Source organism: Idiotropiscis lumnitzeri, chromosome 6 (genome assembly GCF_059441095.1).
Source record: "Idiotropiscis lumnitzeri isolate Australia: NSW breed Sydney's pygmy pipehorse chromosome 6, RoL_Ilum_1.0, whole genome shotgun sequence".
Lineage (NCBI taxonomy): Eukaryota > Metazoa > Chordata > Actinopteri > Syngnathiformes > Syngnathidae > Idiotropiscis > Idiotropiscis lumnitzeri.
The window spans coordinates 46,271-73,672 of NC_142396.1; the positions used below are offsets into that span (position 1 = coordinate 46,271).

Here is a 27,402-nt window from a genome sequence, read left to right on the forward strand (position 1 = left end):
TGGCGCCCCCTGTCGGCGCTTTGGTGCATCGTCGCGTGTCGTCCGCAGAAGCAGCAGCAGCAGCAGCAGCATCGTCGGCGGCGGACAAGACGAGCTGAGCCTTGCTGCGCTGCCACTCTGTCAACAGCCTGGCTCCGTTTTAGCAGGAGGAGAATTGAGGAGCAGGAGGAGCAAGAGGAGGAGAAAGAGGAGCTCGCGGCAGGTGCGCTCGCCCGCTTGCGGCGATGATGGCGTCGGCGCTGCGGCACGACGACTCGGCGACGCTCGGCGCTGCTGCGTGAGGATTTGAGGCCACGCGACGCCACTTCCGGTGCTCAGGTGAGGCCTGCCTGCCCGAAAGGCCGCGCGCGTCGCCGTCCTTTGTTTCATCCGCCCGCCCGCAAGCAAGCACGCACGCACGCACGCAAACCCGGCCGGCTGCGGCGTCGCAGCCGTTGCCTGAGGGGGGGGGCAGTTTGGGGGTAGTGCGTTTACGTAACACGCGTAGAGGACACCGAGCTGTCGCTTTGCCAATTGGGTTCGTTTGGGCGGACTCGGCTAGCGCGTGCCGAATGATGTTATGTGATGACGTCACATGGCGATTACAATCCATTATCTGTTCCCCTTCTCCTCTCGAGGGTCGTGGGCATGCCTGAGCCTCCCCCAGCTGTCTTCTGGCATTTGGCGGGATACACCCTCAACAGCTTGCCAGCCAATCACAGGGCACACAAAGTCGAACAAGTCTCACCTTGGGCCAATTTAGAGCGTCCAATCGGCAACCTGCTGTGCATGCTTTTTGAATGTGGTAGGAAACTGGCCCACCCAGAGAAAAGCCACGCGGGCACACGGGTAGAACATACAAAGCGCACACAGGAAGGCCGGAGCTGGAATCGAACCAACGACCTCTGCACGGTGAGGCCACTGTGCTGCATTTTCTATACAGAGTAACATCAAGAAGAAGAATTCAACAACAAAGACAGCCAAAGCAGTCAACGAAAACACAATCAAACTCTACGAACAAAGCAACATTAGAAGAAGCAGAAAAACAACAGAACGGCGCCAGTCTCGTGTTGGGTCGAAAGCTAAAGACTAAAAACAAACCAGTTTTCAAAGAGGACTGAGAGGGGGCGGGGCTTGCCTCACATTCAATTCCATTCGGAAGGAGCCGCGTTTTGTCCTCCAGTGTAGCGTCCAGTCTGCAGACCTGAGGCAGCGGGCGGGTGCGTCGGAGCTCAGAGAGATGCGCCCGGGCGAGGCCACTTAAAGACTTAAAGACCAATCCTAAAGCGAACTCGAAAGTGCTCTGGGAGCCAGACAAGAAAGGCCAAGATTGGGGTGATGTGCTCCGTCTTCCGAGCAGCAGCATTTTGGAGCAACTGGAGGCACTTGCAATATAGTCCAGCTGCAGCCACAAATGGGCCCCCTCACACCAAGGGCCACTGTTCGGTGTCGCCTGTTTTCTGTGGCGTTAGATTTATGCCACAATTACGTAAGCGTAATGTCAAATACCTCAAACACAAACAGTCGATAGAAGGGTCTTCTGCATTCTAACACGCTGTTCTGATTCTTTTAGTCATAATTCAAAAATATATTTGTTTTTGAATTGAGGGATGTGGAAGGTCCACTGGACCCAAACACCAGACCTTCGGTTTTCTTTTTGTTGAATTTCATGAAATGAAGTGATTGTGATTTCCTCTCGACACGACCAAAGTGGTCTTGAAGGTGGACAAGGTCCAAGATGGCCGCTTTTTCACTCACAAGCTCAGTTTCTAATTTTTTTGTTCAGGAAACTGAAATAAGTCGTCATTTTCGTTTTGATCTCTTCATTTTGGAGAAGTTAGGAAAGAAGTGACGATTTGCAAAACACCTACTTTAAATGAGGGATATGGCCACGCCCCCTCCACTCTCCTTATATTAGCGCAGCGTAACTGAAGGGGCCGATTGCTAACTCTTCTTTTGAAATCGCATTTCTTGCATTTCGTATAACGTCCAAAAAAGATCCACTCCCGCCTGCTGCCGCTGTCGCCCGGCGTCTGCCTCCTGACATGACTTTAGCGTCGCTAAATGTCCAAAATGTAACCAGTCGGGGTTCGTGTGCACATTCTTGCTCTCGTCCGCTTCAGCCTGCGTAAGTGGAGCATCGATCGATTTTGTGGAGGCGATCACATGAGCTCACGTTTGAGGCCAATCATTCCAAACTTTTCGACGTTCACAGGTTCAAGTGGACAAGATTTGCATTTTGGTGCAAGTTTTACTTACCACAAGTGACCATTGGAGCAATACGACCTCGCTGTCCTCTCTGCTGTCACGTAGACGCCAAATAACAAGCCGAGCCCCAAATGGGGGAGAGCCAATTTGTCCTGAATATCATCACGAAAAAAAAAAAAAAAACTTAAAACTTGGATTCTTCGGGCAGCAAATAATAAAAACAGCAAGGGCCCCAAAACAGAACCCTGAGGAACACCATATGACAGAGGGGCAGAGCAGGACTCAGCACAATCGAGGCAAATACAAAAAGTCCTGGTAGCCAAATAGGATCGAAACCACTCTAGAGCGCCACCCGCCTGGAGCCAGAAGAATATCGCGGTCCGGGAATTAGGTTGATCCAAGAAAGATTTGAGCTGCGTGTGCACCACTTTTTTCCCCAGAATTTTAGAAATAAAAGGCAGCCTGGAGATGGGTTTAAAATTGGACAGCACATCTTGATCAAGGCCCGCTTTCTTGGCCGACGGATTGTTTGAAATGTTGGGGGACGACGCCAATAGAAAGACTTCGGTTGAGATTCGGCAAAACTTGGGAGAACCCCCTTCGAGAAGTGAGGAGAAACGGAGCCACGAATGAGCCGCCTGCGAGGAATCCGAACAAAGAACGTGGACTCGGCTCTTAACCAATCAGCGGCTTGTGCTTGAAAGGCTTCCATGGGTTCTACTTGACGCACCGCGCTGCGCACACCGGCACCCCCTTTTTGCTGCACTCACAATTTCCAAACGGCTAATTTGAGCAACCCATTTCCAAACGGTCGGAGGAAACCGGAGCGCGCACCGAGCAGATTTGCAAACGCGCCGCTCGCGTTACTCGCTGTTGCGACAAGTCAAGAGAAAATGAGCTTTCCTCGCTTCCGAAACAAAAGTTGCAATGTTTGTAATTCATCTGTCGATGAATCGGTGAATCTGGAAACACTTTCATTTCCATCCGTCTATTCAAAAACAAGACAATATTTCAAATTGGCACAAAAGGACCGGTTTGGCCCGTCATCCATCCGAAAATGCTGATTATTATTTTGCGTAGTCAACGCAGATGTTTGGAAAGTTTTGAAATTTGGAAGAAAAAAAAAACCTACCAAGATAATCGAAACCGATCAGAAGATTTAGCATTTTCGATGAGACAATTTATCGTTTCATTTCTTAATCGAGTGGTTCTCAATGAATCGTTCCGAATGTAAAAGTTGCAGCGGGTCCGATCAGACGCCCGATCGAATGACGTTACGGATGAGCGCCGGCGGCACGGCCGATGGGGTGGAGCGTGGGGAAAAAAAGCGGCTTCCCTTTCAACAAAAAAGATTCCAGTCCACGTCGCAAAGCAAAAAAAAGTCTTGACGGCAACCTTTTGTTATCTTTTCTTCCCTTTTTCTTATCACGCCGCACAACCGCTCACTCGAATGCTGAGTCACACGCTTGCCGTTGACTCGCAAAAGCAAACTCAACTTTTTTTTCTTGTCCCTCAGGCTAATCGTCGCAAGTCCAAGTGGACTTTTTGAAGGCCGATTGAGGTGATTCTTTTTTTTTTGTTTTTGTTTTTTTTTGGTGTCTCCTGACCCGGAAAAAGTTTTGAAACAAGAGAGTTTTTCTTTCCCAGTACGCGGAAATGCAAAAACATTTCATATGCCCAACAAAGAAGTTAATCGAACTGCAGCCAACAATCGGATGAACCGCCAGACCCGCAAGTGAGTTTTTGTTTTTTTTGTTTTTTGTTTTTTGGTGAGTCATTTTCAAATTTTGGTGAAAAACTTTCAAACGGACTAGTTGGAAAATGAAGTGAAGATGAGGATTTGGTTTCAGGCGACAGGTAAGAACGATGGCCTCACAGTTCAGAGGTCGTGGGTTCGAAACTGGCTCCGGCCTTCCTGTGGGCCGTTTGCACGTTCTCGCCGTGCCTGTGTGGCTTTCCTCCGGGTACTCGGGTTCCCTCCCCCGTTCTAAAAAGATGCACGCTACGGTGATGGTGCTTCGTCTACGTGTGCCCTCAGATTGGCCCGGTTCGGGCGCCGCCGAAGACAGCTGGGGCAAGACAGTCGGACATTTCGAGCCCAGGTCCGTCAATAACGAGGAATATCTAAAGAACCGTCGACAAAAGCTGATGCCATGCGGGGGCAAGTCTCGTTTGGCACGTTTGCGGCGGTTTGGGCGCAAAAAGACGGCGCTGACGATTTGGTGTCCATCTGTGCTCGGCGTTTGTCGTAATTGAGTTGAAAGGCGGCAAGGTCCTCGAGGGGGGCTGAGGGAGGGGCTGGATCACGTTCTTATTCCGATTGGCACCTACATGAAAATAATCATGAGCGTGTTTCCTTTTTTTTTTTTTTAGGAGCGGCAACCCGGCCAACGCCGTCGACGCCCGTCGAGCGGTCTCCCGGCGCAGGTTGAAGGCGAGGATGCGGCGCTGAGCATGGTGCCGGTGCTGATCGTTGCCATGGCGACCGTCGCCGCCGGCCGGGCCTGCGGCTTCCGGGACAACTGCTCGAACGACGGCGGCTCCAAAGAGTACTGCTACTCGGCTCGCATCCGCAGCACCGTGCTGCAGGGTCTGCCCTTTGGCGGCGTGCCCACCGTGCTGGCACTCGACTTCATGTGCTTCCTGGTCAGACCGCCATCGTCGCCGTCGGCATCTCGGCCGGGCCGACCTAACGCACACGCTACGTCTTCCTCCGCAGGTCTTGCTCTTCGTCTTTTCCATCTTACGAAAGGTGGCGTGGGACTACGGACGCCTGGCGTTGGTCACCGACGCCGACAGGTGAGCGGCGCGGAAGCGGAAGCGCCCGCCTGACTCTTCACATGCACATGACAGCCAATCCATAATCGAGGCCGCCCGCATCTCACCGAGCGGCAAGCGCTTGCGAACGTCACAAAAGTCGTCTTTGCTGAAAAATGTTGGCAAACGCGGCCTGGTGTCTTTTGGCTTTGCCGCCAACATTTGCAAGCGGCCGCCGACTCGCCGCTCGGTCACATGTTGGCTTAGGGCGGCCTCGAGAGGTGCCACCATTTAGCGGCCCTTTGAAAGCCCATCGCGTGGCATATTGACGTTCGTCCGGTGGACTCAAAAACGGGTCAAAGTCCAATTGAACATTTGATCCAAATGGACTTCCGAAAGCCAAGGAACTTTTCCTGGCTGATTTGATCTGGTCCCATTTATTTATGTATTTTTTTTCTTCATTTTTATTGCGCTTGTGTTTCCTCTTACCTGAAGTGTGCGTTTTGAGATTTATGTCAAGCGCATCGCAAATAACCCCGTCGAGGCTTTCGTTGATTTCATCCAGTGCCGAAGCCTCGCTTGATTTCTTTGAAAAGAGATCTTGGTCTCGAATCGCTCCAGTTTGGTTTCAAAGCAACTTGAAACTTGGACGCAGAATCAGAGGTGATTTTGTTTTTTTTGGGGTCCGGTAAATTCCTAATCACATCCAAGGAGTCCTCAGCCTCGCTCACCTTTGTGAGAGACCATCGGCAAAGCAGCGACCGAGACGGTCCAGACTTCAATTGAATGCTCATTGGCCGGCTGGCTGATTCCTGACACGGTGCTCGCCACGTGTGCACGTGCGTGTGTGCGGACGTACGTGCGTACTCGCCACGTGCGTGTGTCAAACGTAGGGCTGGGCGATATGACCTCAAATAAATATCGCGAGAAATTGAGCAATTTTACCTCGATAACGATAAATGCACGATAAATTCCCCCGTGGACTAAAATCAAAATAAATGCAGGAAATGCATATTGACTGTTTTTATTATTGACCAACTGGTACACATTACTTTCAATGAAAAATAAACGTACAAAAATCATTTGTATAAACATTCCAAATAGCTTGCTTTGCATGACTTGAACAAGGTCACAAAGAAAAAGGGTACCTCTTGCAAAATCTTTTGCTGGAAATAGATTGCGCCAAGATGCTGTCATGATGTAAATAATGCCAAACAAAAAATGCTAAATAAAATGAAAGAAAATGTCAACGCAAGCCAAATAAACGCGTGTGCATCATCGGGGGAAATGTGCCATCTCGAGTACTCTGGTGCGCAGGCGCCACTTGTCGTCTATGTAATGCACAGTCAGGCTCAATCAGGGATCCATGTTGCGACCCGACCACAAGTCGGATGTAGATGCAAAATGCTTGACATGTCTAAGCTCCCGGCCCGATGGAGTCCATATCGGGAAATACGGCTTTCATGAAGCGTTTAAATCCTGTGCGCGCCACTGGAACTAGAGGAGCTTTATCTTTAGCTTTGTGCTAGGCTATCGCGTCCACCTCTGAGACGTTCTCTCGTTTGGTGTCGCCTCCTAATGGGCTGTTGTTACTTTTCGAACCTTGCTTCTCACTTTGAACTTTCAGCACAGCATGGTTGTGTTGTGGGTGGTGAAAAAGCTTCTGGATTTGAATCCCAGCTACGACAGCGACGTCTGTTTTCTTTCTCGATCAGACGGGTGGAGTCACGTGACTAGAGGCGCTGTCGTCGTCTTAAAGGGGCATGAACATTGCCGCAGACAGAAAAGGCTTTTCTTTTTTTTTTAAACACCCAATTTACCGACATGGGCAAAATGATTTCGGTCATTGTTATGAATTTCGGTAACGGTAAATTTTCGGTTTATCGCCCAGCCTTAGTCAAACGCACTGACATTCAAGTCGTCCAAACATTCCTTTGTGGCAATTTGTTCCGGTTCGAATCGGAAAATTCGGTTTTTGGCCGAGTGGCATCTCAATTCTGCTTTCACATATTTTGGGTCCGTGTAGTCCAGGATCTCTTTCATGATGCGAGCACATTTGATTTTTTTTCTTTTCTCTTTTCCTGGTCAAATCCATCTGGAAGAGAGAATGGCACTGATCAAATGAAGTTCCGCTTTCATATTTGAACCCGTCCTGACACGTTTCGGTCAGCAGAAGCTGCTCAAACATCTGCCAAGCATCTGGCAACTTGAGAAAGTAGTTTTGCTCTGTGCGGCCGTCGTCATTCCTTGGATCCGAAAGGCGACGGAAGGTCCGAGTTCGGCCGCCGGTCGGTGCCACTTCCAAGGAAAAGTCTCATTCTTCGCTTGCTTGTCGTTTTGAGCCTCCTCTCCTGCGTCCGCCGTCGGGGCGGTCACATGGTCCGCCCTGGCCAGAAAGAAAGTCCCCCGTCGATACGGTTCTCCATTTGGATGGCGATGAACGACCACAGACGACGAGTGATTCATCGCACACTTTTGTTATATGCAAATTGCGCGTACGCCACCGTCATCGACGCGACGCCGCTTTTTCAAAGCCGGCAACCGAGCGAGCCGCTTGAGACCTGGCCAACGCTGATCTGACTGATAACCAACAACGGCTTTCCCGCAGTCTTGTTCCTCGAGGGCCGCTGTCCTGTCGGTTTTCCATCTGTCCCTTGCCGCAACATGAACGCGATCGTGAGCTAGCTTCTGCACACCTCGCGGAATATCTGCTCATTTGAAAAGCAGGCAGGACAACGATCCTCGAGGAACAGGACCGACGAGCCCCGTTTTTGTATGCCGTATGGGGCAATGTGTCCCGCCGTCCGTCAAACTCTCACCATTCTAAAACCGGCACAGATGCTGTTCGCGGGAATGCGAGCGCGCCAAATGTGTTTTGAACGGCCTTGGCCATTAAAGGATTCTGACGTTTTGGTCAAATGGCGAGACAATAAAGCACACAGACAATGGCTGCTTGACCGGAGTGCCTAATCAGATGCTAACAGCCGCTTGGATGCTAACCATTCTCCGTGCTTGTCCCCGACATGAAAACACTTCAGCCGAAGACGAGACCGGGATAACTATGAGCCGGTCAAAAGGTAACGTCGTGTGTTTGCATGTGTGCGTGTGTCTCGTTGCCCCCCGTGGCGTGGTAGCCAGCTAGCGAGTTCGCTCCAGGCCCAAAGATGGCCGTGAGCAGGAAGTGATGTCGTGTTAGCGCCTCGGCCGTGTCGGCTTGAAGCTATGCGGATTGCGGCTAAGTGCTAACTCTCCCGTTGGCTGTCTCCTCAGCGTCGCGTCAGCGGCGATGCACTCGGACACGCCCGACCGCTACGAACGCCTCACATCCGTCTCGAGCTCTGTCGACCTGGAACAGCGCGACAACGTGAGCATGCTTCCTTCTCTCCTTCCTTCTCTCCTTTGCTCAGCTAGCATACGATGCTACGTCGAAGAATTCACAACACGTAAGTCGTTGGTCGTCCTTGTCACCGTGACATGTTGTGAAGCGGTTACCGTGGTGACATATTGACATGTTTTCGTTTTAATCCACCGGCCGCAGGTGATGCTGATGCTAATGCTAATCCACTTAAACAGTGAGCAGGCCAGAGGTCAGCCAAAGGGGTCCATGAAGGCTCCGCCCACTCAGACAACATACATGACCTCGTTGTCGTTGGCTTTGCGACTGCCTTACAATGATCCCCTGTTTATTTGTTTGCGGGTTTTTTTGTGGGTTTTTTTTGGGTGGCGCGAACGCGATTCCTCACGTAATTGTTTTTTTGGGGGGAGGGTGAGAATAGCGCAATTCCTCAATTAATAATTTTTCTTGTTTTTTTTGGGTGGCGCGAACGCGATTCTCAGGTAATCTTTTTTTTTGGGGTGAGGCGAATACGATTCGTGTTTTTTTTTTTTCCTGCCTCTTCAAGTTTACTGTTTTTTATTTGCTACAAATCCCTTCTTATTTTTTAACGAGATTCCCCGTTTAGCCACATAATTTTTTTCCTGAATTCGTGTTGGGTTTTTTTCTCCCCGATTCACCACTTTTTCACTCGTTTCCCCTTTTATTCCAATGTTTTTTCCAGATTATTATTTTTCTGCGCATTTCTTTCGGCCCGTCAAGTTGTTGAGCTGTTTTTCTTGTTCTTATTTTTGCGATTGCAGGGCTTCTGCTCATGGCTGACGGCCATCTTCCGAATCAAGTGAGTTATTGATTGGCAAACCCTCTTTGGCCGTCTTTACCGACGGCCGCCCCGGTCACGTGACTGACATGTGCGCCGGCGGCAGGGACGAGGAGATCCGGGAGAAGTGCGGCGAGGACGCGGTGCACTATCTGTCCTTCCAGCGTCACATCATCGGCCTCCTGGTGGTGGTGGGCGTCCTCTCCGTCGGCATCGTGCTGCCCGTCAACTTCTCGGGCGACCTGCTGGGTGAGACCTGCTTTGGGCGGCGGGAGCCACGCTAACTCTGCTAATACGCTTAGCCACATGCTAACGAGCAGATGTGCAATCAATCCATTCATCGGCAACTGATCAGCAATCAAATTAAGCGCTAGATTTCAAATCTATGAATGGTTCAGAGCTGACCTGGTCACATATGGCCCCACCCCCAGTGGCTGACCCTGAGGTCAAGGCGAAACTTCAAATATGCCGTGAATTATTTTCCCATGTGAAATATGAAAGCAGCTCAACATTCTTATTTCGTCCACGGTGGATGGAAGAGGTCCAAGAAGATTTGACTCGTTCAGATAGCGTCGCCCGCATTGGCTACGTTAGAAGTCGTCACTGACGTCACTGTGAAGAATTTGGAAACGAAAGGCTGGCGGGTGCACAAAATGAATGTTCGAATTAATCCCCCCCACCCAAAAAATGTAACGATGGAGTTTTAATGACTTGTAATTTTCTTAAATTCCTGATCACGCCTCCATCCGACATGGACGCACGACGCCGTTTGTCGAGTGACGGCAATTTGCTTCTCGTACCTTCGTTCAAAATGGCGTAGGGAAGCCTTACACTTTGTCACGTGATAACTTTGCAAAATTCATCGAGCGCCTGCTCAGCTTCCGATCGTCCGCGAGTTGAGAATTTCAGCCTCGCAACAGGAAACGTTCTCCGATTTCTAAAAAAGAAAAGAAAAAAAAAAAAGAGGTTTTTTTTTTTTCTTTTTTGAAATAAGACCCCGGCCAACGACTGCTTTTACTTTGAAAAGCCTTGCTCGACATTTTGAGGGACTTTCGGGTGGATTTTACAGACCAAACCAGGACGTGAAGCATCGGCATTTTCCAGTTTTTCTATGAGAATGTTTTCTCATTTCAATCATATTCATTGAAAAGCTAATCAAGCAATTCATTTCTCATTCAAATAATTGCTCGTCTCAGCTGTAGTTGAAGCACCTCACGCAACCAAATGAGCAACAACAAAAAAACGGTGAACTTGTTGGAAAGAAATATTTTGCAAGAAAATTTGATGCAAAATAGAAAAAAGCTTTTTTTTTCTCGATTATCCAATTAATAACCGAGAGCATAATTGATTGTACAAATATTCGACAACCTGAATAATAAGGCACTTTGACATGTTCTGAAAATGATAAGCTGGGGGTGGACTTGTGTGTGTGTGTGTGTGTGTGTGTGCGTGTGTGCGTGTGATTGTTTAGTAAGAATTATCAGTAAAGATTTGCTGATTAAGCAAGGAGCAGCCAGACCACCGTCCAAAGAAGGTAAAGTCACTTGGAACTCCCACTCACTTGTGGCTAGAGTAGACTTGTGGATTTGGAACGGGGGTCGGAAGCGGAGGCGACAATTTTTCCGAATAAGGCCGGTTTGCGGGGGCTGGACCGTCTGAAAAAGTGGCCAGCTCAGTGTACGTCTGTATGCGTCCTGAGCTTGGCGGAAACATGAGCCGGACTGTTTTTCCCGCTCGCTGGACGCTTGACACGCCGAGTCAACTTGGAGTCTCCCGCAACTTTCCTCGATGTGGCCGGCGGCGGCGGGCGAACGAGCACCGCGTTGGTGTTGCCAGCCAGCGGTGGCCAAAATGTGCTAGCATCCCGTGCTGTCCTTTCCTGTCCTGTCCTGTCTTACATGTCCCGGGTGCCCCTCTCGCCATCAATGTTAGCACCACTGCCTGGAAAAAACGCCGGAAATGTTTTTGTTTTGTTGCTTTAGTTGTCCTGTCTTTACTTGTTGACTTTTCGCTCTGTCCTGTCCTTTCTGCCTCTTAAAACTTGTTTTGTCTGCCTGCAAAACGCAAATTTCCATCTTGACCATTTGGAATTTCTATGCATCATTTTTCAGAAAACAACGCCTACAGCTTCGGCCGCACGACGATCGCCAACCTGAAGTCCGGGTGAGCCACTTTGCACTTTTTGCATTTTCCTGCCGCGGCCGACGGCGCGTCAATGACGCATGCGGTGTCTCAGACGCTGTGTTGCCGTGGCAACAACACAGTTGACTCGAGACCTCCCACACAAAACCGACGAGGCTCGTTTTTTGGATCCGCTACAAGAAAAAAAGAAAAGGAAGGAAAATGCACAAGTCGGATTTCTGGGACAGGACAACTCTCCGATGTGCTGGCTGCCCACATCCTTGCCATCCTGTCCCCGGACGCGCTAAACCCGAACCATCGAGAAATTATCGATTTTAGTACAATTTTTGGAAGCTCCTTTTATGCGTTGTCCATCAAATGTGAGCGACCAATTATCGAGCGTCATTTGTGGACCCGACCCGGCGCTGCCGCAGCTAAATTGAGCCACGAGAAGAAAAATGTCCGTCCGGCAGCCTTTGCACTTAGCAAATGAGACCGACTTGTGACATGCTTGCGCCTTCAGGACCAACTTGTTGTGGCTGCACACGACGTTCGCCTTCATGTACCTGCTGCTCACCGTCTACAGCATGCGGCGGCACACTTCCAAGATGCACTACAAGGAGGACGACTTGGTAAGACGCCCGGCGCACGCCCGGCGCACGCCCGGCGCACGCCAGTCACAAAAAGCTTTTGTGTGTCGCAGGTGAAGCGCACGCTATTCATCAATGGCATCTCCAAGTACGCCGAAGAGAGTCAGATCAAACAACACTTTGAGTACGTGCGCTCTGGATGAGGAAAATATTTGCACTTGAGCAGGTTAGCATGTCACTCCTCCCACCCAGGCAGGCATACGAGAACTGCACGGTTCTGGAAGCTCGGATCTGCTACAACGTTGCCAAGCTGATGTCTCTGAATGCCGAGAGGTGAGCGTTGTTTAGCTTAGCTTAGCTTAGCTTAGCTTATTTTGGCTTAGCTTAGCTTAGCTTGGCCGCATCTTGACGCGAGCATTCTGTCCTGTTCCGCGACCACAGGAAGAAGACGGAGCGCAGTAAGAAGTTCTTCACCGACCTGATGGCCAAGGAGCACGTTCCCACCATGATCAACCCCAAACCATGCGGACATCTCTGCTGCTGCGCCATCGCCGGTTGCGAGGAGGTCAACCTTCGTTAGCGACACCTTGACGAGACTTAGAGGACGCTTTGACGACGACTAGCGCCCGAGCACGCCGACTTGAGACGGCAGATGACGCCGACCGACTGACTCATCGCGGGTTGTGCAGTCAAACGTGGATTGCTGGACCAGCATGTGTGTGTGTGTGTGTGTTTTGCTGGCAGGAGGAAGCGGTCAGCTTCTACACCAAGAGGGAGGCGAAACTGAAGGAGGAGTACCGCAAGGAGAAGGAAAAGGTCCACACCAAACCTTTGGGCATGGCATTTGTTACGTTCCAAAACGAGGCCATGACCGCCATGTAAGAAGCCACCCCACCCCGCCCCTCCCTCCCAACCACCCCATCCCACCTCCCCTTGCGCGAGTGTCTGACTCCGCCCACTGTGCCGGCAGAATCCTGAAGGACTTCAACGCGTGCCAGGTTCAAGGTTGCCGATGTCGCCAAGAGCCACGATCCTCGCAGTTCAGTGAGGCGCTTCACGTGCACAACTGGAACGTCTCGTACGCGCCCGATCCACAGAACGTCCGCTGGTGGGTCCCGGTCCGTATTGCGGTCCCGGTTGTGGTCGCTGACACGTTTGTGTTTGCGCGTCCCTCAGGGAGCACCTGTCGCTGGGTGGAGTCTCCTGGTGGATCCGCTGCCTGGTCATCAACTGCATCCTGTTCCTGCTGCTCTTCTTCCTCACCACGCCCGCCATCATCATCTCCACCATGGACAAGTTCAACGTCACCAAGCCGGTGGAGTACCTCAACGTGAGACGACACCTCCTGATGATGGTGAGGGGGCGTAGTCACCGCTCCAACCTTTGTGTCTTCGCAGAACCCGATCGTGACCCAGTTCTTCCCCACGCTCCTCCTGTGGGCCTTCTCGGCCTTGCTGCCGACCATCGTCTACTACTCGGCGTTCTTCGAGGCGCATTGGACCAGGTCTTGCGCAACACCGCGCGCCAATTGTTGTCATGCAACTTTTCCGATCATAAATGTCCCAATGCGCCCAAGTCAACTTTTCCTTCCCAGGCGAAGAATTATGCAGGTTGTCTTGAAGGTGTGTGCATGTGCGTGTGCAGGTCTGGAGAAAACCGCACAACGATGCACAAGTGCTACACCTTCCTGATCTTCATGGTTCTTCTGCTGCCCTCTCTCGGCCTGAGCAGGTTTGGCGAGTCCGTCCGCACAAAGGTTGCCGCATGCAATTGAGCGCCATCCTCTCTCTCGTCTGTTTCAGTCTGGACGTTTTCTTCCGTTGGCTCTTTGACAAAAAGTTCTTGGCCGATGGCACCGTCCGCTTCGAGTAAGTCCGCAAGACTTGTTGTTCAGCCGCAGACACCAACGAAGACTGCTAAGGTGCGTGTCGTCCCTCAGGTGTGTGTTCCTACCCGACAACGGCGCCTTCTTCGTCAACTACGTGATCGCGTCGGCCTTCATTGGGAACGCCATGGACCTGCTTCGGATCCCGGGCCTCCTCATGTACATGATCCGACTCTGCTTGGCGCCGTCCGCCGCCGACAGACGTAACGTCAAGAGGGTGAGCGCCCGGCAAGGACACGTTCCGGCTTGGATCGACACGACCCAGGTCCAGACGGCCAGATGCTGACCGGTCCCGAAAGACCGGGTCCAGAAGGCCAGATCCTAATTAGATCTTGAAGGGCAAGGCCAGGTTTATCAGAGCAGGTCCAGAAGGCAAGATCCTGACTCAGTCTAGAAGACCAAGACCGGGCCCTGACCAGGTTTTATCAGACCAGGTCCAGAAGGCCCTTTCCAGGTTCAAAAGACTAGGGTTAGAAAGCCGAGTCTCGTGACAGAAGGCCAGATCATAACGAGATCTGAGATGACCGAGGCCGGGTCCTGACCAGGTTTATCCCGCCGGTACTGTAAGGCTAGCTCCAGAAGACCGGGTCTAGAAAAGCAGATCACCCCCAGGTCCCAAAGTCCCAATGCCGAGACTGGGGACCGTAAGGTCAACCGGTGGACTTTCCGGGCCGCCGGCCTGACGTGATGTTTTGATGGTGGTGCCGCGTTGTTCGTTGGCCAATCAGCTAACGCCATTCCCTCTTGTGTCAGCATCAAGCGTACGAGTTCCAGTTCGGGGCGGCGTACGCGTGGATCATGAACGTGTTCACCGTGGTCATGGCCTACAGCATCACTTGCCCTATCATTGTGCCGTTCGGTGAGTGCGGCTCAGGATAACGGCGCAGCGACGGCTCCGGGCTAACCCCGCCCCCCTGTCCGGCTCTTAGGTCTGATGTACATGCTGCTGAAGCACCTGGTGGACCGCTACAACATGTACTATGCGTACCTGCCGTCCAAGCTGGACAAGAAGATCCACTCTGGCGCCGTGACTCAGGTGGTAGCGGCGCCCATCCTCTGCCTCTTCTGGCTGCTCTTCTTCTCCACCATGCGGACAGGCAAGCACCGACCCCTCGCCAGCACTTCACCTCCCGCCGTTCAGCTGGACTCGACGTCAGCGTGGTCCTCGGTTGTCTACGCGCTCACTCGGCACCTTTGAGATCGTTCTCGACGGCTCAACGAGTCCAATTAGTGATATTGGACTGGGCTCGACCGCAAATCGGTCTATGGCTGACTGACGCTCATTTCAAGTGGCGCGGAAAGAGGAAGCAAATTTTTGCCGCTAAAGAACGCAATAAGCGAGAAATCGAGCTCGTTTGCGACTTCCTCGTTCCGTTCCGTTTCCATCCTTTTTGAATTTTGAACTTCTTCAGTTCTGCGTTATCGCTTTAGTAAGATTTCTCGTTCGAGTCAAACGATCAGGTCGCTCGCTTCCAGAAGCCCAATTTGGCGTCGTCGCGGGTTTGCGGTTTTCCCCTCATTTGTGATCCTTGATCTTTTTTTTTTCGGTTTCACGGCGATTAAAGTACGAGCCACTTCTTCACGTTTTTTTTTTGTTTATTTTATTTTTTTTTTTGTTTTTTTCGACTATAATGAGCGTCCGGTCGGCCACGACGACTTCACGTCAAAGCGATTTTGCGGGCAGGTTTCGAGACGCCCACGTCGGTCTTCACGCTTGTGGTCCTGGTGGTGACAATCGTGGTGTGCCTGTCGCACGTCTGCTTCGGACACTTCAAGTACCTCAGCGCTCACAACTACAAGGTGTGTCTGCCCACTCGGCCACGCTAGCGCTAGCGTAGCGCTAACCGTGTAGCGCTAACCGCGCCTTGTCGTACGGCAGATCGACACCAAGGACTCGGACGCCGAAGTGGTGGAGAACGGACGTCCAGCCCGCAGCTCCGCCTCCCCGCCATCCAAATCGCAGGTGAGAGGTCGCCGGCGACAAACGACTTTGGTACTTCAACTTACCATTTCAGTTCAAGTATTTATTGAGCCAATCCTCATGAGATTGTTTTTGATGGGGTTTTTTTTTCGTCAATTGTTTTCCGTTATTTTCGATCCAAATATTGATATTGAAAATATGATTTCAATTTCAATCCTTTGACACGAACAAATAAGTAAGTAAGAGGAATAAATAAATACAAGGCCGGCGCCGTCCTTCCAGGACTTTTCAAAACGCAAAAGGCCAAATCTTGTAATGTCACTGGACAAGGTTAGCAAGGCGGCTAACGCGCTTGACCCTCGGTGTCCCCCAGCAGCAGATGTACATCGCCCAGGTACTCCAGGACGCCAACTCGGATGATCCCGGCGGCGGGGGCGAGGAGGACCGCGCGTCGTCTCAAGACGACGACATGCTCAACGGCGGCAACAATATCAACGAGGCGGATTTCCACTCGGGGGAGGACAGTCTGATCGCAAACGAGGTCCGCCAGTAACTGGGGGTGGAGCTCCACGGAGGGGGCGGAGACAGTCCACGGTCCTCGCCACCACGCGATGCTAGTGCGCGAGCTAATTAGCTCGCGCACTAGCTAACCCACTGCACTGGCGAGGCTCCTCCCCTTCCCAGCCTGAAGACTTGACCCTGAGCGCTGTCGAAGAGCCATCATCCCACCGGAAGCGCGTCCCTTCGCATGTCACTCCCTCATCTGTGGCTTTTTCCCAAGCGCTCGCTCGCTCGCTCGGGAGTTGTGCGCACGTTGACCGCTTTTGACTCGTCTGGACTCTGAACCTTCAAGCGTCACGTGACATCGTCCGACTCCCCCGGTGGTCTTTTGACGCGGCGCCGTCCGCTTGACCGGATCGCGACTCACCAATATGACTCCCGACTCAGTCGTGACAGGATACGGCGAGCTGTGAAAATGCGTCGCACGTCAAACTCCCCGATGGAAAGGCACAACGACTTGGGAACGAATCGGCGGACGTGACAGCGACCGGACCGGGCCGACAAAGATCGAGCCGTCGTGACTCACGATTGGCTGGACGAGTCGCGAAAAAGCCGCGTCTTGGTGGCACATTGAACTGGAGCTCGAGTGCGTCTCGACTGAACTCTTCCGATGTCTTTGTTGTTTTCACGTATGCTAGCGGGAGTTGCAAGCTAACGCGTATGTGCTAATGCCACTAAGTGACGGGATTTTATTTTATTTTTTGAGTCCTCCTTCATCTGCCAACGTCTGTATTGAAGCTGACATGTTAGCCTAGCTTAGCGCAGCGTTGTTTAGCTTGATGTCACACCAGCGCAACGCGTGAGCTAACTACTTCCGACACGAATGGCGAGCTAAGGGACTTGCTAGCACTAGCCTAGCACTAGCACGCCCACAACACTTCCGGAGACATCTTGAACTATAAAGCCGAATACAACTGAAAAGTTTGAATCGGCCAGTCACCACTCTGCTAAGCTAGGCTAACTGCACTTTCTTTGACGGCTTTTGACTGGCGCTGATATTTATTTTGGACTATTTAAGGTTGTCTTCTGTTTGGAGTGAAAGCCGCCGCCGTCTTGAATTCAAACAACTTCTTTCTGAGCTAGCTAGTCAAAAAAACTACCAAATGTTTTTATTTATTTTTTTTGGTGTGTGTGTGTCGATTCAAAAGTTAAAAAAGGAGCCGATGTGACACGAAGCATTTGTGGTTGCCATGGCAACAGGAGCAGGCAATGACCCGGCCGTTTGACAGAGATGTCTCAGGTGTTGTTTTCCTTGATGCATGTTTACATTGCGTTTTGTTTCGCGCGCACGGATACGCAGCTGAGCTATGAAAGCCGTGGTGAGCCACACGCAAGCTCCTGGGAGGTCCGGGCTTGGTGGCTCCACGCTGGAGACTTTGACTGCATCGTGTTGTGTCCTGACTTTCACGTTGTCCCGTCAGATTGGCCTCCAAAACCGTTTTGTCGTTGGACACCGATGTCACACCAAAAAGTTGTTTTGGCGAAAAGACGGCGTCGTCGAAAGCTCGGAAATAGCCCATAAGCTTCATCTGTCACATTGCGACGGTCGGCAAACGTTACTTTGGGCTCCAAAAGTCAACCGAATTTGTTGACGAATCAACAACTCATCAATGATGAAATGAATCGAGACCTACTTTGATGATCAAAGACCTTGCTCAACTTCAAATTGTCCGAATCGTCGAAATTTCCGTCTGTCGTCCTCCATGAAAGCAGACGTCATATATTTGCAAACGTCTGCTTTGACGTTGCGAAAAAACACTGACGAACCGAAGCAGAAACGGAATCAGCATCAATTTATGTTTGTGCATTTTCTGCACGGTCCATTTAAAATTTGGAAGAAAGGAAGGCATGGAAACGTGAACTTTTGGGAAATTAATTTTTAAAAAATCGATGGATGAATCGTTCTCGAAAATAATTGTTAGTTTGGATTGAGTGCTGGATGAAAACGCTTCCAAGAAAGGTCGCCGGCCTCGTGTAATCACAAACACAGAAACTGTTTTATTGTGAAGGGAAACTGAAAACATTGGCGCTTGACAACGTGCAAGCATTGTGGGGTTTTAATTTGTTTTTCGTTTTTTTTTTTGGGGGGGGGGGGTGATGCTTCTTCTGGGAAGGGTTTCAAGATGAAAAGGGAAGGGCTGCTGTCAAATCGTGTAAAATAAAGCCCATCCAAATAGTGTAAATAAAAAGTGCACTGAACGTCACGCTAACATTTGATTTGACTTTTTGCTGTGGGCCTTTCTTTTCACTTGTATGCTACGTATTTATGTCAATAAAACATCTCATCAATGGTCAGCGTGGAAAAGCCATGATTATTTTTTGCGAAGCTTACAACAGATATTTACTTGAATAATATCTTGGAATTGATGCAAAATCACCAAATATGAAGTATATTTAATTCAAAGACTGTTCTAATAGCTTTCTTGGATACGAATACGATCTAAACGGAGACATCTTTGCAGACATTTATTTTCGAAACATTTCTTAAAACTGCCTACAAGCACCACACTCCAGCAGGTTGGTTTGCAAGGCCCAGTGGTAACTTAAACACGATGTTTTGCTCAGAGACGTGCTAAAGACAGCGAATATGGCACAATATTTGCAAAGTAGGCAAATTATTTTTGAAGTAAATCAAACTGAGTTAACTGAGTTAAAATATTTAACTGAGTTAAATTTTTTGGGATTAATCACCTGAGTTAATGCTTTAATTTTGACAGCTTTAATATATATATATATATATATATATATAGATAGATAGATAGATGTCTACTTGTTTTCCGCAAATGAGATTAGCTTGCATTTTCGATTTGATAAATTAGTTTTGGAGAAAACAATACTAAACAAAGGAGTTGAAAAACACCGAGTGGTAATGAGCAATGTGGCCGCGCTCCCTCCATGTCTTGGCGGGAGTCACGCCAGGTAGCGATCATAATTCAAAGTCATAGGAAATATGTCACTAATAAACGTATGCGGACGTCAGTGTTGGGCAAGTTACTCCCAAAATGCAATATATTACATATTAAAAATACACCTTTGAATCCGTGGAGTGCCAAATGCCAGCATCAACTTCCTGTTTCACTCACAATTTATCCACTTTTAACAACATTGAAGTATGAGCTATTGGCATATATTTTTTTCCCAATCCTAACCTTTTAAAACGAAGAAAATTTAAAACAATTACTGACTGGCTTCTGATTTCAAAACATAACGTAAGGTGATCGTACATTTAGATGGGTTCACTCACTGAAGGAAACTAGAACTATAATGTGGCCCATCCATAAAAATGAGTTTGTTTTTTAAATTTATTTTGATTTTTTTTCTTATTTTTTTCTTGATTTTGTTGTTCAACTGTGCAATTCTCGTAGACAATACGTGCAAACTGCGCCTTGATTGTTTGTTTATGGTTATTCTGAAAGGAATAATGAAAAAAAAGACACGCGCTTCCGCCATGTTTGATGACGCATTTCTAATATCGTGGCGCAAGTTGATGACGTTCCGGGTACAGTCCCTGCAGGGTGAGGGTAGGACGCAAAAGGAGACACTTGCTCCTTCGAGGCGAACGCGCAATTGAAAGGCACTAGAGTGGTAACGTGTCGAGTTGGGATTGGGCCGCAGAAGCGGAAGCAGAAAGTAGGAAACTGGAAGTCGGAAGCGGGTAGTCAAGCCGCCGCCAGAGTGCGGCAGCGATTAGCATTCACGAGGCTAATGCTAACGTGATGTCGACGACCTCGAAAGCGGTTCTGGGACTTTCTGTGCTTGTAACTGTGAGCACCGTGGTTGCGGTCCACCTCAAGCAGGCCTGGGACAGACAGGTGAGTCCAAGTCAAGTGTATTTGGCAAGGCGACCTGCCGAAACGAGCTCGCAACGAGTGGAGGAGAGGTAAGTTTAGGTGAGGTGAGGTGTGCGGGTCAAAGGGAGGTCGGGAAGAAGGCTTGGATTTGGATCGAACTAAGGGGGCGGTACTTTTGCGAAACAAAAAGACTCCGTGGCCAGACGGTTGTGGATAAATTGTTGTTGCCACTAGAGCTGGGCAGTCCGTCCCCGGAGGCGGAACGGTCCGGCCGAATGCCCATTATTTGGGGTGGGGGGTGGCTAATTCTAAAGAAGGGTTTGATTAACAAAGACCGGAGGTTGATTTTATTCCGGCTCACAAATCGGCCCTCCTGCGTATGATGAACCTAGAAGAGAAATGACAAATGTGGCCTCTGAAGGCGAGGTACAGCAGCGTGCATTCAAACGTGTCTGGATTTCCTCATTGTGACATTGGGGGGGGGGGGGCAATACCGCAATCACAAGAACACCAACTGTGCGTACTTACTTGCATTGGGCACGTTCGAGGAGAAGAAAAAATAATTTTTCTGAATAAGCTCTGAGGGTTGAGGGCGGGGGGCTGACGTGGCTCAAGTGGCTCTGGTTGCCACTGCCAAATACGATTCCGGAAGATCTGTAGCGCCAAACTTCTCAAATTAGGAACCGTTTACGTTACTGCCAAAACCTGACGAAGACCGGCGACATTGCGGCTCTTCTCGCCCGCTCAGTTGCAATTTTGCTCACATCGCTATTTCAGGTATCAAATTTGGCACGGTCGGACTCCAAATTTCTTTGTACCGTGACCATGTTTTGATTCGTTTCCAATTCACGCCGACATTATTTCTCGAGCGCATTCCGCAACAGGTGGAGCTGTTACAAAACACTTTCCATCGAATTTAGTGGCAAATTAGAACACAAATATTTAAGTGACCTGGCCAATTCGGTTCCTGAACTGTTGCTTCGGGTTGCGAGTTAAATTTTTCTTGATAAGTCGTCTTCAAACTCATTTTGATTCTTCTTTGGCTTTTCAATCCGCTTGGTCTGTTTTCTGCTTTTTACGTCTTCATTGTGAATTTGCTGTTGCGCGACGACCTTTTTTGCATCCCGCCGCGATCGCCTTCAAGCACTTTGGAAATTCACTCGAGCGTCAGTCGTTTCAACGCTGCCGATCAGAAATTGGACAGAATAGACGATTTGATCCATGCCGTTGACCAAAATAGGATTGCAAAACACATGCTTTACATCTGACCGACGACGACATCGACAGGTCAGTTAACATCACAGTTGAGCTAGCTAACGCGAATGCTGGGTTGGGACCCGTCAAAATGTGATTGTGAACATTTAGGTCAAGGAATATGGATCACTTTATCACGTGATTGGTTCTTTTCTCAGTTCATTTGAGCTGAGCGGTGCGCAAGCCGTCAATCTTTGCAAACGACTAATCAGCAGCCAGCATTAGATGGAGGCGGGATTTTACTCAACCTACCGCCACGCTCTTGGCGTTCACGGAGGAACGACGCCATTTCCCGTCGGTGAACGATTGAGTGAGTCGACGCGCTGCATTTCCCGTTCGTGCATGACAGCTCCAGCCGGTCGCCGAATCTTTTGAACGACTCTTTTTGTGGAGCTAACTCTAATGTTTCAATTGACTTCATGTAGTGTCATGTCATCTTCATTAACAACAAGCGCAAGTGTTGTGCACTCGCCGAGTCGCTTCGAATCATCGCAGCATGTTGTGGGCCTAAATCGGATTCAAGTCAGAATTCTTGCGTGACAACCGATTGATTATGCTGCCATTCGATACCAGTCTTATTGCTCGTTTCACATTTTCCAACAATGGTGAACACTCGAAGCATTTCGTACTTCACTTAATGCGGACGGATGAAAGTCCGTCGGTCTTTGTGACGTTTCTTTTGTCCGGCGGTCGAACGTGGCGTGCCGATGCCGAACGCTCGCTCGGCTCTACAAATGGGTTGCGTGCTGCCATCTGCTGGAGGAAAGTGTTTATTTTGCTTTTTGAAAAATCGTGAACTTTCACATCAATTTATTGAATCTTGGCACGTAAAATCACTGGTGGGGTGAACTTATTGACTGATATTTTTATTTAATTTTTTGCAAGCAGTCAATTGAGGAGAGAGAAAAAAGATTTGGCGAGGTTGTTTGCTTCACGGATGATCGTTTTGATGAAACCGCAAGCAACATACGCGAGGATTGAAAGTTAATGATGACGCGGACGAGGTCAAAGTTTCGTTTCATCCAAGATGGCTCGGTCAACTTCAGCTAGAGCGGTTCGCTTGATGGTTTAGCTCGCCAAATGCTTTGTGTTGCTGTTGTAAGACGGGCGGCGTGTGTGCGCAGCGTCTCCACGAAGGTGTCCTGCGAGATTTGGAGCGTGTTGAGCGCAAGAAGGAGAACGTGCGGCGGCTGGAGGACAACAGAAAGTTGAGCGCTCAGCTGGAAGAGGAGCGTCGGCAGGCGGTGCGCTGAGGCGGCGAGGTCATGGACGGCGGCGGCGAGGACGAGGCGGCGTGCACCTCGGCCTCGGAGGGCCTGGAGGAGGGCGAGGTGGAGGGCGAGACGCTTCTGATCGTGGAGTCGGAGGATCAGGGCTCGCTGGACCTGTCGCATGACCACAGCGGCGACTCCCTCGCCAGCGAGCCGGGCGCCGACGCGGACGCCGTCTGGTCCTGCAACCGCTTGGCCTTTTACTGTGAGCGATGCCACAAGTGGATCCCCGCAGGTACGCCTTTTCTTCTGTTTCTCTCTCGTCGGCTTCGAGCGCTCCCACAAATACGATAGTCGCGTCCATTGAAATTCGCAATTTGCCCCGCTTTGCGCTTGGCATGAAAAACGCGCTTTTGCGCTTGGCGCCGCTTTCGTTAGTCACGTGTGAGCGACGGCGAACCAAAACTTGCTTCGGTCGCCTCAGCGCAAGTCTTTGAAAAAGTTGACGGACGAAAAGGTGGCGCGGACGTTAGCCGGCGTGGCCTCAAAGTCGCCGGCGGGATGGCAATAACCAACCCGCTCAAGAGGACGCACGCCGTGCTTTGGGTGAGCGACGAAAGCACGTCAACTCGCAAAACCATTGTTTGGACTCGCGCATATTTTCAATTGTAGTTTATTTCGATTGGCTCCAAAAGATTTCAATCTCCACGGATGCGTCTTTCGTCGGACTTTTCAGCCCTCCAAATGCGATTGCGGCTTTTAAGCAAAACATTGACCCACGCGCGTTTGTCACATTAGCTCATCTCCACGGCAACCAGCCCAGCTACCTGAAGGGCGACAACTTCTTCAAGTTTGTGTGCCGCGACTGCTCCGAAGACGGCAGGGAGACCTTCGAGAGGATGCGCCTCACCTGGCAGCAGGTCGCGCCTCCCGTCACGTGATCGCCGGCTGCGCCCCAGCTCACGAGGTTTTGTGTGCGGCAGGTGGTCATGCTGGCCATGTATAATCTGTCTCTGGAGGGAAGCGGACGCCAAGGCTACTTCCGCTGGAAGGAGGACATCTGCGCCTTCATCGGCCGTCACTGGAACTTCCTCCTGGGATCCAGGTGGCTTCCGGTCGTGGCACGCGGCTGCCGCATCTCGCGGCGCGTCTGCTGACGTAATTCTGCCACCCCGACAGGAAAAAGACATCCACCTGGTGGAGCACGGTGGCGGGTTGTCTGTCAGTCGGCAGTCCTGCTTTCTTCCGCTCGGGGGCGCAGGAGTTCAGCGAACCAGGATGGTGGAAGCTGGTCCACAACCGACCTCCGACCCTGCGCAGCCCTGCTCACAAGGCGGCCGCCAAGGCTAAAGGTGAGCTGCCATCGGCTGCGTTTTCACCTCCGTTTTCCAACTGACGGCGTTCCCTTTTTTTGTTGACGTTGTTTTTTTTTGGTGGCGGGCGCAAGTGTACAAAACGGCGGCGGAGCCCACCATCGCTGTGGAAGGTCTGCGTAAGCGAGGAGGCGGTGTCGGCAGGAGCCCGGTGGAGACGGCCATGCAGCTGAAGGAGAAACGCTCGCGGACGCAGGAGGCCAAAGACATCCGGCGGGCTCAGAAGGAAGCGAGTTTGTCCGATCGCGCCGCCGCTTCCACGCCTGTCAAAGTGGCCGCTGGCCGCGGCGCCGGGGGGGGGCGGCGGCATTTACCGGATGCCTTCCTGGAGAAGGGCGAGGTGGTGGACTTCTCTTCCATCAGCTCTTCGGACAGGACGCCGCTGACCAGCCCGTCGCCGTCGCCCTCGCCTGACTTCTCTGCGCCCGGTACACCGGCCTCCCACTCGGCCACGCCCAGCCTGCTGTCGGAGGCCGACCTCATCCCGGACGCCATGCCGCCCCAGGCTCTCTTTCATGGTAAGTGGACGGCCGCTCCAGACGCGCCCGCCACCGCTTGGGTGACGCGTCTTTTTCCAGACGACGACGAGATGGAGGCGGACGCTGCCATCGACCCCGGGATGGAGTACGCGCCTCCGCCTGCTGCCTTTGTCTGCAAGAAAGTCCGCCTGGCGCCGCCTCACATCAAGCGGGAGGCGGACAGCGAGGACGACGACGGGCGCCGGGGCGACGTGGAAGAAGCGGCGGGGCCGCAGCTCTCTGCCGCTCTCGAAGGCTCGGAGCGGCGCAGGTCGGTCGGCTGCGACAAAAGACGCGGGAGCCCTCCCGTTCCTCGCCACGCCCTCATTGGCCCGTATGGCGAGCGGATGCTGCGGCGCCGCCTGGACGCGTGCCCTCTGGCGCTGGCCGTCACGCCGCAAGCCCGCCGCCTCCGCCGCAAGCTGCTGGTGCGCCAGGTCAAGCGGCAGCGAGGACTCCCTCTGCTGGACATCGACCGTGCGCTCAGTTTGGTGGGCGGCGTCTACGGCGCGCTGGCGGCGGGCCGGGAGACGGGTGACGGGCGGCGCGGCGCCAGCAGCCAGAATGTGCGGGTCTTGGACCGCTTCCAGGTAAAGCCGCGTGACGGCAAGCCGCAGCCGCCGCAGTTTGCCTAAGCGCGGCTTGCCACTCTTCTCCGCAGGCGAAAGGTTCGGCACTTGGCGGCTCGCCCTCGCCTCGGCTTTCTTTCGGATGCCGCCTGACGGGAGCCGACGGCGCTTCGGAGCAAAGCATCAAGAGCCCGTACACGTCCCGCCTCCTCAAACCTTACATCAGGTAAAAACCAAGATCAGGTCAGTTTGGATTGGCTGAACGCAGGGCGGCGCTTCCGATAGCGACGCTATATTCCATTTTGAATTTCCCGACGTTTTAGATTTAGATGATCGTTGACCATGGCTTTGTTTTCACGCCGCTCAGTGGAACTGAAACGCTTCCATCGCTCGAACTGTGGACAGAAAAATATCAAGCGGCTTCCGTCCAAAAAGTCACCGTGGAGGACAAAAAGGACGGCGGACGTCAGCATCGAACGATGATTTCATTTGGAGATATTTGCGTTGTTTCCGCAGCAACCATTCATATATTCAATTGCGAATTCCAAATCTATTTGATACGGTGACGTCTAACGTTGCTGTGAAGCGATGCGATTGGTCGCCTGGACAGGACCTGATGCCCTTTCTGTGAGCATTTAAGAATCAAGCAAATAGGAACACAAGAGAGATGTGACTGGAAACTATTCAAAGAAAGAAAATGGTGTCAATGTTAATTGTTTGGTCAAAATTTATTTGTCAACAACAAAATATCCGCAATGTTCCTGAGAGATTATGCAGGGTCTTGATGAAAACACGCAGCAGAAAAAGAGAAATACAAAAAACAAAACGCTTCTAAAAGTTCAGAGTTGCTCGCCTGGCTTGTCAGTCACTGTTGTTGTGCATTTTGTCCACTGGAGGGCGCACTGACAAGCACTTAAGGTTTTATTGCACTTCTGGAGGCTAAAAAAAAACGCCATAATTTTAGCAGCGTTTTGCTTCGCTGCTTTTCGCGGGGAACAGACGGAATGTTGCAAAATATCTGTCGACATCTCACGCTCAAAAGTGCTTGCTTTGATTTTTTTTTTCCCGATTTTTTTTTTTTTTTTTTTTTGGGGGGTATGGCGTACACACAACCTCTTTGTGAAACATTTCCACTTGGTGGTGCGATGAGTCACTTAAGCTTGTCGAGTTTTGTAAGTCCATTCAACAAAAAACGAAAGGAACGCTTTGTCGCTCACGTGTGAGCTTCTCCGCCAGGCGCGACTATGAGAGCCGTCCCCTGAAGATGCGTCTGCTGGCCGAGATCCGAGCGCACGCCCACCGCAAGGAAACCGACTGGACCCCGGAGGCCGACGCCCCCCTCGACTACTGCTACGTGCGGCCCAATCACATCCCCTCAGTCAACGCCATGTGCGGCCACAGCTTCTGGCCAGGTAAAGCGCCACCGATCCACCCCCACATGTTCGTCGGTGACTTTTGCGCCCCCAAACTCAGGAGTGGATCTGTCGGAGTGCCTGCAGTACCCTGACTTCAGCGTGGTGGCGCTCTACAAGAAGGTGGTGGTGGGCTTTGGTTTCATGGTACCTGACGTCAAGTACAACGAAGCATACGTCTCCTTCCTGCTGGTCCATCCCGAGTGGCGGCGGGCGGGCATCGGAACCTTCATGATCTACCACCTCATACAGGTGAGGCGCTGTCAAGGGAAAAGCATGTCGCAAGTTTACACAAGAATTTGCCGTTTGCGGACCGAAATCGCCCTTTGCGTTTTTTTGTGGGGGCTCTTGTGCGCCACCCTCACGAAGCAGATCACACTAACCGGCGCCAGACTGATTTTTAAAAAAAATAAAAAAATATTCCCGCAAGGATTTTCTTTCGAGGCTGTATGAATGCTATGGCACTAAGCTAGCTTGCGCCGTAGCGGCACAGACTTTATTTGGACTATATGCAAGTCCGTGCACGGCAGAGCAGCAGCAACGAGGTTCCCATTAACTACCTTAAGCAAGTATAAGTGTGTTGTTGATGTAATGTTCTCAACTTCCCGTCTTTAACTTGAGCTTGTACATCACCAAAATTGCGGAAGTGGCTCGCTAGTTGCAAATGTGTGTTTCGTTTGTCGTTTCAGACGTGCATGGGCAAGGACGTGACACTGCACGTGTCCGCCAGCAATCCCGCCATGTTGCTCTACCAGAAGTTCGGCTTCCAGGCCGAGGAGTACATTCTGGACTTTTACGACAAGTATTACGCCCTGGACAGCGCCGAGTGTCGACACGCCTTCTTCCTGCGATTGCGACGCTGACCCGCCCCCTTCCACGTCCCGTCATGTGAGCCAATAAAAAGTCAAACTTTTCTTTCTTTTTCTCCGCTCGTGTGTCCGTCACATGACATGAGAGCGTTTGATGGTGTTGAGCCCGCCGTCAGCCCCGCCCGTCTCAGCCATCAGTGACCTCATGTCAGCGCATCCGCCAAATGGCAGCGATGACATCATCGCTGCAATTGCACGCATTCTTCAATGACGCTCGTTGAACAAACTT

General features: G+C 51.1%; 3 protein-coding genes across 9 annotated transcripts; all 3 read left to right on the forward strand.

Annotated features, from left to right (window-relative positions):
- Positions 1-18,249, forward strand: LOC148334312 (mechanosensitive cation channel TMEM63B-like). 5 transcript variants are annotated; one of them, XM_088299633.1, is made up of 26 exons: positions 1-318; positions 3,704-3,748; positions 3,835-3,922; positions 4,561-4,833; positions 4,907-4,986; positions 7,983-8,021; positions 8,215-8,308; positions 9,082-9,119; positions 9,205-9,347; positions 11,210-11,261; positions 11,743-11,851; positions 11,923-11,993; positions 12,062-12,142; positions 12,251-12,374; positions 12,554-12,687; positions 12,780-12,917; positions 12,986-13,139; positions 13,207-13,313; positions 13,454-13,540; positions 13,612-13,677; positions 13,749-13,911; positions 14,448-14,553; positions 14,624-14,791; positions 15,379-15,494; positions 15,574-15,657; positions 15,989-18,249. In XM_088299633.1, exons 4-26 carry the CDS (start codon positions 4,642-4,644, stop codon positions 16,166-16,168), a joined length of 2,526 nt encoding a protein of 841 aa, XP_088155759.1. In that variant the 5' UTR covers positions 1-318; positions 3,704-3,748; positions 3,835-3,922; positions 4,561-4,641; the 3' UTR covers positions 16,169-18,249. The 5 variants fall into 5 exon arrangements, 4 of the variants coding, with proteins under 4 accessions (XP_088155759.1, XP_088155758.1, XP_088155761.1 ...); XR_015844166.1 differs by lacking the exons at positions 3,704-3,748; positions 3,835-3,922 and having other exon boundaries at positions 15,989-16,913; positions 17,133-18,249; XM_088299632.1 differs by lacking the exons at positions 3,704-3,748; positions 3,835-3,922.
- Positions 4,996-22,492, forward strand: LOC148334313 (protein PET117 homolog, mitochondrial-like). 2 transcript variants are annotated; one of them, XM_088299640.1, is made up of 3 exons: positions 4,996-5,009; positions 19,809-19,988; positions 22,346-22,492. In XM_088299640.1, the coding sequence occupies exons 2-3, from the start codon at positions 19,893-19,895 to the stop codon at positions 22,472-22,474; spliced, it is 225 nt and encodes a 74-aa protein (XP_088155766.1). In that variant the 5' UTR covers positions 4,996-5,009; positions 19,809-19,892; the 3' UTR covers positions 22,475-22,492. The 2 variants fall into 2 exon arrangements, with proteins under 2 accessions (XP_088155766.1, XP_088155765.1); XM_088299639.1 differs by lacking the exon at positions 4,996-5,009 and having other exon boundaries at positions 19,671-19,988.
- LOC148334314 (cysteine-rich protein 2-binding protein-like) lies at positions 22,487-27,218 on the forward strand. 2 transcript variants are annotated; one of them, XM_088299637.1, is made up of 10 exons: positions 22,487-22,727; positions 23,231-23,352; positions 23,416-23,537; positions 23,612-23,784; positions 23,880-24,323; positions 24,384-24,913; positions 24,985-25,118; positions 26,117-26,304; positions 26,366-26,556; positions 26,994-27,218. In XM_088299637.1, exons 1-10 carry the CDS (start codon positions 22,487-22,489, stop codon positions 27,165-27,167), a joined length of 2,319 nt encoding a protein of 772 aa, XP_088155763.1. In that variant the 3' UTR covers positions 27,168-27,218. The 2 variants fall into 2 exon arrangements, with proteins under 2 accessions (XP_088155763.1, XP_088155764.1); XM_088299638.1 differs by having other exon boundaries at positions 26,129-26,304.
- The last annotated feature ends 184 nt before the right edge of the window (positions 27,219-27,402 follow it).